The sequence below is a fragment of the Eumetopias jubatus genome, unplaced genomic scaffold, assembly GCF_037043125.1.
Source record: "Eumetopias jubatus isolate StellerSeaLion01/CBP00866 unplaced genomic scaffold, mEumJub1_p1.0 scaffold_2, whole genome shotgun sequence".
Lineage (NCBI taxonomy): Eukaryota > Metazoa > Chordata > Mammalia > Carnivora > Otariidae > Eumetopias > Eumetopias jubatus.
This window is the reverse complement of record NW_028274808.1, coordinates 162,987,555-163,001,555: the sequence shown is the minus strand read 5'-3', so window position 1 is coordinate 163,001,555 and position 14,001 is coordinate 162,987,555. Positions and strand designations below refer to the sequence as shown.

At 35.2% G+C, this 14,001-nt stretch overlaps 1 protein-coding gene across 2 annotated transcripts in view; it reads right to left on the bottom strand.

Moving 5' to 3' along the window:
• NFXL1 (nuclear transcription factor, X-box binding like 1) overlaps positions 1-14,001 on the bottom strand; it is a 72,272-nt gene that overhangs the window by 15,592 nt on the left and 42,679 nt on the right. For both annotated transcript variants that reach the window (XM_028100735.2, XM_028100737.2), the window contains exons 18-19: positions 9,770-9,936; positions 1,463-1,532 (exon numbers count right to left, since the gene is read on the bottom strand). In XM_028100735.2, coding sequence (XP_027956536.2) covers positions 1,463-1,532; positions 9,770-9,936 — 237 coding nt within the window. The remainder of the gene's footprint in view (positions 1-1,462; positions 1,533-9,769; positions 9,937-14,001) is intronic.

The following is a 14,001-nucleotide window of genomic DNA, read 5'->3' as shown; positions in this document are numbered from 1 at the left end:
AATCTGAATTTGGACAGAGGAAAATTTATTTTAACAAGGAAGAAGTCAGGATTTGAAGAAATCAAAAAATTAAATTTGAAATATTCCAATGCCCTTAGTTTCACTTATATAACAAAGACAGTTATTAAAATAATCATTTATTGCTTGAAACGGTCTCCCTTTTAATAATCTTACATAACTTTTAAAATACTCAAGTTCAATTTGCAATAGTTCTTAAACAGAAATCCATAAAAAGCATCCAAGTTTTAGTTGAGAGGAAAAAAACGAAACAAGACGAAACCAGAGAGGGAGACAAACCATAAGAGACTCTTAATCTCAGGAAACAAACTGAGGGTTGCTGGAGTGGGGGGGGGGGGTGGGAGGGATGGGGTGGCTGAGTGATGGACACTGGGGAGGGTATGTGCTATGGTGAGCACTGTGTATTGTGTAAGACTGATGAATCACAGATTTGTACCCCTGAAACAAACAATACATTATATGTTATTAAAAAAGAAATAGTGTCAACAAAAAGGCAGATTATGCATTAATTTGTTTTTATTTAATCAGAGAATGACTACTATATTAAAGTCTTTGTCATCATCTCTCCCCGACTCTAAAGAGGATGAGAAACAGATAAGTGCATAAAGACAAAGAATTAAAATTAAAGTGGTACTGTTAGTACATGCGTAAGTCAAAAGGATTTCCTTTATAAATGTCCAACCAAATCAAATCACTGTCACTGCCACACCACCAACAATAACAAAGGAAATACTCTGACTTTTAAACTGACCAATTATAAAAAATAAATAAATAAATAAATAAATAAATAAATAAATTGACCAATCATAGATAGACCACTTTGGTTTCCAAATTATCACCAAGATAAATCACCAGTGAGTTTTTTTATCTTTATACTCTGAACAATTTTTCTAAACTATTTTTGATACTTTCAGTACAAATACAATGCATATACAAGCATCAGAATCTTTAAAAATAAAACTCTATATATAAGTGCTTTATATTAATTCAAGATAATAATGAACCTTAAAGTTCACACACACACACACACACACACACACACACACACACACAAATATGCTTTTTAAATAACCTACTATGGATTTACTGCCTAACTGCCTATGACCCACAGAGTTCTTCATCTATTTATATTTTAAGGGGTGGAGGGGTAAACATTAGGTCAATACTTTATCATATAAAGTATATAAGCTATCTTTAAAACTGCTTTTAAAAAATCTTCAAAGGGTCATTCCTAGTTCTAATACCCCAAAATTTCATAAAGAGATGTACATCTACAGTTAGTACATATTACATTTTTATAGACATCAATCACATTTTCCTCTCTGGACCCACATTTCTAGCATGTTCAAAAAAGACCTGAAATAAGGAGACCAAGGAGAAAAGAGAAAATCCAAGAGAAACAATGCCCAAGAAATACAACTTAAAAGGTTCTATTAAAGCTTACCTCTTTAGGACACTGATTTTTGCAACAACTAAGGAGGTTCTTTTCATTTACATCCGCTGTGGTTATCTTTCTAAAAATAAGAGGAAGTTTTGATGACATTCAAACCAAAGTCCATTTTATAGCATAATTTCTCTAAAAATAATTTCCAACATATCCATAAAATTGTTTTATTTCATTTCTTCTTGAAAAATACTTTAATTGTGTATCATCTGTAACAACTGTCTTCAAATTACTTACCTGGTCTGATAACTGAAACCTTCCAGTCCTTTATCTATTACCAACAACTCAAATGTCAAAAGGGCAATCACTGCAAAAAGGAAGTATAAAACACACACAAAATATCATCTGTGCCTGGCCTTTAATAGGTCCTGCTATTAAGGGGTTCCTGGGTGGCTCAATCCCTTAAGCATCTGACTCTTAATTCTGGCTCAGGTCATGATCTCAGGGTGAGGGAATCAAGCCTCAAGTGGGGCTCCACGCTCAGCCCAGAGTCTGCCGGAAATTCTCTCTCCCTCTACCCCTTCCCCCGCGTGCCCTCGTGCACTCTCTCTCTTTCTCAAATGGGTAAAATCTTAAAAAAAAAGTTTCATATGATCTTCCCCTGTAGAGCAATCATTATTCATAACTATCATCTTCCTAAAGCTTCTACATAAAAGATTTTAAAAACTAATGGTTCAATATATTACTTAAAAACTGACACAGAAAATGCTCACCCAGATTTTTTTAGAAGTTTTTATTTAAATTCCAATTTAGTTACATAAATTTTAATATTAGTTTCAGGTGTACAATATCATGATTCCCACAATTCCATACAACACCCAGTGCTCATCACAAGTGCCCTCTTTAATCCCCATCACCTGTTTCACCCCTCCCCCCAACCACCTCCCCTCTGGTAACCAGCAGTTTGTTCTCTATAGTTAAGAGTCTTGTTTCTTGGTTTGCCTCTCTCTTTTTTTCCCTATGCTTGTTTGTTTTGTTTCTTAAATAACAACAACAAAAAATTACTTCGAGTTGAAGAATTTAGTAAGCTTATTTTAGGAAAGCTTTTTTAGTTTGTAAGCTATCAATGTTAGAAATTGATTCATTTTAGATTTGATCATTTTAGATCAGTCTGTGTGCTTTTCTATTTGCTTGGTGGGCAATTCAGGAAACGTCACAAACACCAAGGAATAAAACTACTTTCTCACAGACAGGTGAATATAATCACAATAGACACTGCATGTCAGTAACTAGTGACAACCTTAAAATCCCTATCACATGTAGGTCAGTATTCTCTTCCCATTATCTTTCTTCTACTTTTGATTCTTTCTTTTCCTGCTTTTATTTCCCTTTATTAGACATAATTGCCAAAATATACCATAAGTTTAGCCTAACTAATGTCAAAACTATTATCTTAAGTATATGTATAAATTAGCTTAAATGTACTCTAAGGTAACATGCAATTTTCTTAGCAAAAATTCACTTAATAATATCACAAAGTCTTTATACTGGCTCTATTAAAAGTCCTATTTTCATTCTTACAGGTATGGTGCTCACCTCTGAAGTTTCCTTTTTTTTTTAAGATTTTATTTATTTCTTTGAGAGAGAGAGAGCACAAGCAGGGGGAGTAGAGGAGGGAGAAGCAGGCTCCCCACTGAGCAGGGAGCCCAACGCGGAAGTCGATCCTGGGACTCAATCCTGGGACTCTGGGATCATGACCTGAGCCGAAGGCAGATGCTTAACCAACTCAGCCACCCAGGCATCCCAGCTCACCTCTGAACTTAAGAAACTTAAGACTTAATATCATTTTGTTCCTTTCACTTTATAATTAGGAATCAACTAATTTTCCAACACCTGTATCTCTTATATCTAATTTCTATAGAAGAAATTACATGAAGCAGAAAAGAACTAAAAAGATAATATGAAATAATTCACTGAATTGAAAGTAAATGAAATTATCACAATGAATACTGAGTCTGAAGAATTCTCTATAAAAACATACACCATACACTCCATGTTTTTGGAGGGCTTTTAAAAACAGATTTATTAAGGTATGATGCAGAACACAATAATGTACACATCTGAAGTGGAAAATCTGGTAAGACTTGACATATGTTTACACCTATGAAACCATCACCACAATCAAGATAATGGACATACCCATCACCCTCAAAAGTTTCCTGTGTCCCTTTGGAATCTCTTTATATTGCCCATCACCTGATAGGCAACCACTGATATGCTTTTTATTGTATAGATTAGCTTCCATTTTCAAGAATTTAACATAATCAAATCATAGAGCATTAGTCTTTTTTGTTTGGTTTCTTTCACTTAAATCTTGAGATTTCACATTTTGAGGTTCATTCATGACATTGCAAATAACGAGTTTATTTTTATTGCTGAATTTATTCCAATGTATGGATATACTACCCTTGTTTATTTATTTTTTTAAGATTTTATTTATTTATTTGGCAGAGAGAGACACAGTGAGAGAGGGAACACAAGCAGGGGGAGTGGGAGAGGGAGAAGCAGGCTTCCCGCCGAGCAGGGAGGCCGATACGGGGCTCAATCCCAGGATCCTGGGATCATGACCTGAGCCGAAGGCAGATGCTTAACGACTGAGCCATCCAGGCGTCCCCTACCACTTGTTTATTCACCTGCTGTTGGACATTTGGATTATTTCCAGTTTTGGGTTATTACATATAAATATATTATGAACATTCATGTACAAATCTTGTATGGACATACATTTCATTTCTCTTGGTTAAGTACCTAGGAATAGAATGGTTGTATCATATGGCGGGCAGACGTATAACTTTTTAAGAAACTGCTAAACCTTCTTCCAAGTGGCTGTTTCATTTTACATTCATATTAGCAGTGTCTGAGTTCTAATTCTTCCATATCCTCTCCAACACTTAATACTGTCAGTCTTTTGTCTTTTTTTTTTTTGTCTTTTTAATTTTAGCCGTGCTAGCAGGTATGTAGCTGTATCTCACTGTGATTTTTTTAAAGTTTTTATTTAAATTCCAATTAATGTACAGTGTAATACTAGTTTCAGGTATACAATATAGTGATCCAATACTTCCATACAACACCTAGTGCTCATCACAACAAGTGCACTCCTTAATCCCCATCACCTATTTCACCCATCTCCCCACCCACTTCCCTTTAGTAACCATCAGTTTGTTCTCTATAGTTAAGAGTCTGTTTCTTGGTTTACCACTCGCTTTTTTTTTCCCCTTTGCTTGTTTTCTATCTTAAATTCCATATGTGAGTGAAATCATCGTATTTGTCTTTGACTGACTTATCTCACTTTGCATAATACTCTCTATCCCCATCCATGTCATTGCAAATGGCAAGATTTCTTTCTTTTTTATGGCTCAGTAATATTCCATTGTATATACATATACATCTTCACCCATTCATCAGTTGATTGACATTTGGGCTGTTTCTATAATTTAGCTATTATAGAACTGCTATAAACATCAGGGTGCATGTATGTCTTCAAATTAGTATTTTTGTATTCTTTGGGTAAATACCTAGTAGTGCAATAGCAGGATCATAGGGTAGTTCTATTTTTAATGTTTTGAGGATACTCTGTACTGTGTTCCAAAGTGGCTGCACCAGCCTGCATTCCCACCAACAGTGCAAGAGGGTTCCCCTTTCTCTACATCCTCACCAACAACTGTTGTTTCTTGTGTTGTTGACTTTAGCCATTCTGACAGGGTGTGGTGATATCTCATTATAGTTATTGTATTATAGTTTGGTATGCCTCTCCCTGAGGAGAGTGATTTTGAGCATCTTTTCATGTGTCTGTTGGCCATCTGTAGGTATTCTTTGGAAAAATATCTACTCATGACTTTGGCCCATTTTGTAATTCAATTATCCATTTTTTGGATGTTGAGTTTTATAAGTTCTCTACATATTTTGGATAGTAACCCTTTTTCAGATATGTCATTTGCAAATATTTTCTCCCATTCCATAGGCTGCCTTTTAGTTTTATTGATTGTTTCCTTTGCTGTGCAGAGCTTTTTACCTTGATGAAGTCCCAATAGTTTGTTTGGTTTTGTTTCCTTTGCCTCAGGAGACATCTAGTAAGAAGTTGCTACTGCCACTGTCAAAGAAGTTACCACCTGTGTTCTCTTCAAAGATTTTAACAGTTTCCTGACTCATATTTAGATCTTCAATCCATTTTGAATTTATTTTTGTGTATGGTGTGAGAAAGTGGTCCCATTTCATTCTTTTGCATGTTGCTGTCCAGTTTTTCCAACACCATTTGTTGAAGAGATTGTCTTTTTTCCATTAGATAGTCTTTCCTGCTTTGTAGAAGATTAACTTCCCATATATTTGTAGGTTCATTTCTGGGTTTTCTGTCCTGTTCCCCTGATATATGTGTCTATTTTTGTGCTAGTACCATACTGTTTTGATTACCACAGCTTTGTAATATAACTCGAAGTCTGGAATTGTGATGCCTCCAGCTTTACTTTTCTTTTTCAAGGCTGCTTTGGCTATTGGGGGTCTTCTGTAGTTCCATACAAATTTTAGGATTGAGTGTTCTAGCTCTGTGAAAAATGCTGGTGGTATTTTGATAGGGATTGCATTAAATGTGCAGACTGCTTTGGGTAAGATAGGCATTTTAATAATATTTGTTCTTCTAATACATGAGCATGGGATGTCTGTTTCTTTGTGTCATCTTCAATTTCTTTCATCAGTGTTTTATAGTTTTCAGAGTACAGGTCTTTCACCTCTGGTTAGGTTTATTCCTAGGTATCTTATGGGTTTTGGTACAGTTGTAAATGGGACTGATTCCTTGGTTTCTCTTTCTGCTGCATTATTGGTATATAGAAATGCTAACAGATTTCTGTATATTTTTGTATCCTTGACTTTACTGAATTCATTTATCAGTTCTAGCAGCCTTTTGAGTAGAGCCTTTTGGGCTCTCTCTATAGAGTACCATATGCCATCTGCAAATAGTGAAAGTCTGACTTCTTCCTTGCCAGTTTGGATGCCTTTTATTTCTTTTTGTTGTCTGATTGCTGTGGCTAGAAGTTCCAGTACTATTTTGAATAAAAGTGAGAATGGCCATCCCTGTCTTGTTCCTGATCATAGAGGAAAAGTTCTCAGTTTCTCCCCAATGAGGATGATATCAGCTGTGGGCTTTTCATATATCGCCTTTATCACATTGAGGTATGTTCCCTCTAAGTCTACTTCGTTGAGGGATTTTATTATGAATGGATGTTGTACTTTGTCAAATGCTTTTTTTGCATCTATCAAAAGGATCATATGGTTTTAATCCTTTCTCCTATTAATGTGATATATCACACTGATTTGTGAATATTGAACCACGCTTGCTGCCCAGGATTTAATCCCACTTGGTCACAGCAAATGATTTTTTTTTTTAATGCTGGATTCAGTTTGCTAGTATTTTGTTGAGAATTTCTGCATCTATGTTCATCAGGAATATTGGCCTGTAGTTCTCTTTTTTAGTGATATCTTTACCTGGTTTTGACATCAGGGTAATGCTGGCCTCATAGAATGAATTTAAAAGTTTCCTTCCTTTTTCTATTTTTTGGAATAGTTTGAGAAGAACAGTTGTTAACTCTTCTCTAAATGTTTGGTAGAATTCTCCTGTGAAGCCATCTGGTCCTGTACTTTTGTTTGTTGGGAGTTTTTCAATTACTGATTCAATTTCTTTGCTGGTTACCCGTATGTTCAAGTTTTCTATTTCTTCCTGTTTCAGTTTTCATAGTTTATATGTTTCTAAGAATGTATTCATTTCTCCTAGTTTGTTCATTTTGTTGGCGTAGTTTTTCATGATACTCTAATTGTTTGTATTTCTATGATACTGGATGTTATTTCTTCTCATTTGTGATTTTATTTATTTGGGTCCTCTCTCTTTTCTTTTTGATAAGTCTGGCTAGAGGTTTATCAATTTTATTAATTTTTTTCAAGGAACCAGCTCCTTGTTTCATTGATCTGTTCTATTGTTTTCTTTTCTATATCATTTATTTCTATTATTTCCTTCCTTCTGCTAGCTTTAGGCTTCATGTGTTGCTCTTTTTCTAACTCCTTTAGGTGTAAGGTTAGGTTGTTTATTTGAGATATTTCTTGCTTCCTGAGGTAGGCCTGTATTGCTCTATTCTTCCCTTTTAGGACCATTTTTGCTGCATCCCAAAGGTTTTGGACCATTGTGTTTTCATTTTCATTTGTTTCCATGTATTTTTTTCTTTATTTCTTCTTTGGTTTCCTGGTTGGTCCATTCATTGCTTAGTAGCATGTTCTTTAACCTCCATGTATTTGTGGTTTTTCCAGATTTTTTCTTTTTTTTTTTTTTTTTTAAGATTTTATTCATTTATTTGAGAGAGAATGAGACAGAGAGAGAGCACATGAGAGGGGGGAGGGTCAGAGGGAGAAGCAGACTCCCTGCTGAGCAGGGAGCCCGATGCAGGACTTGATCCTGGAACTCCAGGATCGTGACCTGAGCCGAAGGCAGTCGCCTAACCCACTGAGCCGCCCAGGCGCCCCCCCAGATTTTTTCTTGTGGTTTACTTCTAGTTTCATAGTGTTGTGGTCAGAAAAGGTGCATGGTATGGCTTTAATCTTTTTGTATTTGTTGAGGCCTCTTTTGTAACCTAATGTGTGATCTATTCTGGAGAATGTTCCATGTACACTTGAAAAGAATGTGTATTCTGCTGAAAAACACACACTTCAAATATGTATTCAAGGAAAGGAAAAAGGAACTCCAGACAACTGTAGTAATGGAAGCCACCTCAATCCATATATATCCACACATCCCCCCTAAAAATCATTCAGCTCATTAATAAAATCACTCAAATCCCATTACTTCCAAATAACTAGAAGATACAAATTTCTACAAATTTCAAAATTACCTATAAGTAGAAAAATAAATTCCAATTCATAGCAGAGCTATTTCTCAAGCTCCCTCAGCAAATCATTTCAGAGAACCAGGAGAGTTCCAGAAAAACTGAGCAGGAAAGAGAAAAGGGTAACTGAGCTAACATCACACCAAAAAGAGAAAGTCCACCCAGATGTGACAAATCTTGGTAGATCACAGCACTAACTATGGGAAGAAACTTTAAAAAGTGCACAAGAATCAAGGAGCCAATCTTGGAAAGGCAACACTCTGGACAAGAAGGTAAAAAAGTAAAGTCACCCTTTGGAGACTGTATGACGAAGGGAAAAAGAAGTAAGAAAGGGAAATTCAGGCCCTGCAAGACCAAAGAAAATCTCTTTCCTCAGTATCCCTCATTAATAAAGCAAAATTGCCATCTTCACTTTCCCTATAAAACTTCTAAAGCTAAAGTAATATTTTATTCTTAAAATTTCAACAAAACAATTTTCATATTTAAAAAGAATAAAATTTGACTTTTCCAATTTAAGAAAACATGAGCCTAGAGTATAAGTGACAAAAACAAATTTAAGGTGCCTGGGTGGCTCAGTTGGTTAAGTGACTACCTTCAACTCAGATCATAGTCCCAGAATCAAGTCCCACATCGGGCTCCCTGCTCAGTGGGGAGACTGCTTCTCCCTCTGACCCTCGCCCCTCGCGTGCTCTCTCTCTGTCAAATAAATAAATAAAATCTTTAAGCAAATTTAATATTAACAGGCATTTTTCAAAAAGTACTTATGTTCAAAAAATCAGAAACAAAGTCATATTCCCAAATTTAACTTCAATAAAATACACTTACAAAGAGCCCACTTTACAAACTTGGGTGAATGAAGCTGAACAAGTTAGTAAATTATGTTAGATTGTGATTAAGTAGAAAAAAGTGGGAATTTTTTTCCCCTCCACATAACCCACAAGCAAAAACATGCATTTTATTAAGTGTACATATTTTTTAAGTAAAGGAAATACAGAAGTCACAGCCTACTATGACAAATGCAATAGCCACATCTGTAATAAAGGTCTGTAATTTAAAAATTATACCTCAGTAACTATGTGCACTTCAATTTTTCATCCAACAAAATTCTAGTTTGACCCTATTATTTGAGCAATCTGCTATAGGAATGTTTCTATATTTTTTAAAGCAGCGATACAACCTTTTTCCTTAAAAAATCTTATACAGAATCCCCAAATGGAAAAAAAACCATAATTGTCTTTGAATTGTATTGTCTTTGAATTGTATTTACAAGGTGAAATATTCTACATTTCTTTCTTCAGGTCCCTACTGGAAAATCTAGTCTTCTAGCATCTACGGGCGACACTGAATAATGTTCCTTGAAGTACTGGTTTATAGGGTTCTGAATTATAAAAAGATACTAGTTAAAAATAATTATAGTAAAACAAGAATATTTCTTCAGTCCACTTACCTACATTCCACATACAGGCTTGTGATCTTGCAGTGACATTTTATTCTAAGCATCTGAACACAAGGAGGACATTCTCCAGGATGACACGGCAAAACACATGGATGGGGACAACCCAGAGGCCGTGATTTAGAGCACCCTTCTTCACACTGAAGGCATTCTGGGCCAGCCTGATAGGTAGTAAGGAAATAAATCATCTAAGTACAGAAGTCTAACATTTCTATATATTAAAATTATAAAATGTATGTATGTATCCCATTAAAAGAAAATACTTTTGCAGCTCTTAGGAATACAGTTAATAAAATGGTGCATGCTTTCACTCTTAAAAATATTCCAAATGAAAAAAATACATATTCAAAATGAAGAACAGCAAGATTATCAATATGACCACTATTCACAAAGAGTTTTATGTCTACAACCTCATTAAATCAAACTGCCTCATCTTGAAATTGTACTTGATTGTGAGTATTCCTACTAAAAATGTAAACTAGTTCCCAAAGAATAGTCAGTAGCAGAACAAATTAAAACATTGTTTGTTTTTTTTATATTTTATTAATTTGAGAGCGAGAGAGAGAGGGAAAGAGAGAGAGCACAAGCAGGAGGAGTGACGGAGGCAGAGGGAGAAGCAGGCTCCCTGCTCAGCAGGGAGCCCGATGCGGGGCTTGATCCCAGGACCCCGGGATCATGACCTGAGCCAAAGGCAGACGCTTAACCAACTGAGCCACCCAGGCACCCCAAAATAAAACACTGTTAATTCATTTCCACCCAACAAATATGATCACCATCAAACTAAAGAAATCAACACTCTGTTAATACATAAATAAAAATTCCCAAAGCATGCAACGTTCTGGAGACACTGCTCCCACCTTGCCAAAGAGAAACATGCATAGAAGGGAAAAAGGAGAATGACCAGCAGTTTATGTTTTAATGTACTTCAATGAACCAAAATTACATTACATTTACAAATATATGTATTTTAATGTAACTCAACAAGGCACATCTCTGCTCTAGGAATTTAACTATCATCTACCTACTAAAGAAGTTTAAAAATTATTATTGCAGGGTATTATTTATTTTCACATGTCATACATGAGATAAAGTAAGAGAGCTACAGACAGGGATACTAAGTCTTAAAGTTTAAAAATTTTGTTATCATTTCTAAGTATAGCCATGACTACAAAAGAATGATTATGTCAATAAAAATCTGAGCTATTTTTGACATGTAGGATTAAAAAGAAAAAGTGTTTCAATTATGAGACATTCTTCTATAATTTCTATTTTTTATTTTTAAAAGTATATTAATTTATTCTACACTCTTTCAGCATCATATGCCAGGAATTATTCACATGCTGGGAATATGCAAAGTGGGAGAGATCCCTGACCTAAGAAACTTAAATTTAAGTGGGGGAGGTAAAGAACATAATAGAATGTCTTCATAAATACTCTGAAAAAAGAAAAAGCAGGTGAAGAGGGAGTAAAAGGAGCAATAAGAAGGAAGCCTATCTGATAAAGTTCATGTTTGAACAGAATAAATAAGGGAGAGAGCCATAAGAATGTAGAGTCCCAGAGAAAAGAACACTAAGTGCAAAGCCTCTGACGTAGAACACATTTGGAACATTCAAGAAATAGCAAGAACAGAAGTAGAAATGAACACATGAGTGATGAGTGGAAGAGGGCGGAAAGGCAGTCAGAAGTTAGATGATTGTAAAACCGTATAGGCCATCATAAGGCCATTTGGATTTTATCCTAAGAGTAACTGAAAGCTACTGATGGGTTTTGAACAGGGAGGTAACACACCTGACTTATATATTTTTTTTTTAACTTACATTTTTAAAAGATGAATCTAGCTGATGCAGTGAGAGAAGAGTGGGAGTAGAGAAGCTGGCTGGGAGAATAGTACAGACATCTCCAGCGAAGAGATAAGGATGGCTTGAACGAGGATGTTAGTGGTGGACGTTGTAAGAAATGGGCAGATTCAGGGATGTACTTTGAAGACAAACCTGACAAGGATGTTGTGAGACAAGGACAATGAAGAAAGAAATCAAGAAATGTCCCTCCCTTTAATCAGCAGAACTGGGTAAAACTGGTAATACAACTTTCTGAAATGGGAAAGACTAGGAGAAAGGTAGGCCAAGGAATCTCAAAATATGCAAATATAACCAAAGATGACACACACAGTCTGTTTCACTTGTTTTTTCCTGGCTACGTGGTACACCTGCAATAATCTTTCACTTAAATAACGTGAATAGAAGAACATACGGGGCTGGGAGCTAAGACAGGGATGCTACTACTCTCTGATTACTACTGTCCTGTTACATGATCATGAACAAGTCGCTTGACAACCTTCAGTTTCCCTATCTGCAAAAGAAGAATTATATTGATGATATGAGACTCCTTCCTTCCAATTACGAAAAAAAAAAATCACTAAATCTGTACTTGCTAAGCTAGCCTCCTGGATCACTTCCAATACCAAATTCTATCTTCTAGAAGAAACTATCTTAATTCAGAAATACAGCAAGCCTGGCTGTCAAATATCTTACACAGTTCTCCTTTAAAAAAAAGAAAAAGAAAACAAATTTTAACCCAGGGAACAATATTGGGATAATCCACAATAATTCCCTAATCAGTCATATCAGCTTTTAAAATGAGTTTTTTTTCTGATTCATGGGACAGCTCGAAATCCAGGGAAGACAGCAATCCTAATTTTAAGCAATGAGATGATGAGAAGGAAAGCAGAATAAACATTTGGGTTACTTTACAAATTGAAAAATAAATCTTGATAGGTAAAATTCTTTTTTTCCCGTTTTATTAACATTCATTTGACATTTTGTAAATTTAAGGTGTTCAACATTTACATATTGTAGTAAGATTGTCACTGTAGCAATAATTAGTACCTCTATCACATTACAAAATTATCCCTTATTTTTAACAACTGGAATAATTAAGTTCCAATCTCTTAGTGAGACTGATGATCATAACAAAATTTTTTTTTAAATCAATGAAACATCACACATCACACACATTGCCCTTAGCAGTGATTCTCAAACATTTTTGTGCATGATCAATCACTTGGCAATCGTTAAAATACTGAGGTAAGACCTGAGATTTTGCATTTCCAACAAGATTCCAGGTGATGCCCATCACTCATACAACACTGCATGGCAAGGGTCTATCACATACATAATTATATATGTGCCTATGTGTGATTATGTACATATATATATATTTTTTTATTTTTGGTACATTTTTTTCCCAAAGAGAAAAGACTATCTTCATTATTTCTTCTTTCAGTCACTCACAAATATTTGTACCCAGGTTTGCTTGGGAAATACACACACTTCATTTGCCATCAGTCTCACACCTCTCCCCAGTTAAGCACTGTTCCACTCACTCCAGCCAATGAATTAGACAATAGGGATATATTTGTTGCTAATGAATTAGACAACAGGGATATATTTGTTGCTAATTGCTTGTAAGAATAGCCTTGATTGGACTGAGATCTGCCAGTAAGGCCAGAGAGAGATCAGAACAGAGACAAGAAGCAAAAGAGTTTTGATTCCAGTCAATTCAATAAACACTTTTAAGTACCTGCTATGTTGTAGGCTCTGTGCTAGAATTCAAGGTAGAAACTGCATTAGAATTCCAGAGCCATTTGGGTCAAGAGAGACATACAAGGAGATCTTCTCCAATGGGTCTCACTTGAGATGTTACAGTAAGGAATTCATTTTAAAGAGTTTATGAATTACTTCATTTTTAATATATAAATTTTAATGACTGCAAAGTAATCCCCCAAATAATGTAATTTTCACTCACTTACACTGCATCAGCCTTCCTTGAATGGGAGATAAAGATGGACTTGTAGCTAAATTAAGAACTGCACGTAACTTATAACCCATATTTTACCACAGCCATTACCCATGATGCAATGCTGGGATAATCCAAGATAATTCACCAATCACTGTCATATCAGCTCTTGAAGTGAGTTTTTTTTTCCAACTCACTTGATGTTCTGGAAATCCAGAGGAGGAAAGCCATACAGCAGCTATATTCTCACTAAAGTGGTTTTGAATTATTATATTAGTATGATCTTATAATTCTAATATCTTTTTCATTTTATCATAAGTACATTTTTATTAAGGATTAAAGCATGGATCGATGAAGAAATTATAAGCTATACATTCACATGTCTGCACATGAGCGAGAATGATACTATGGAGGCTTAGGTTATCATGCTT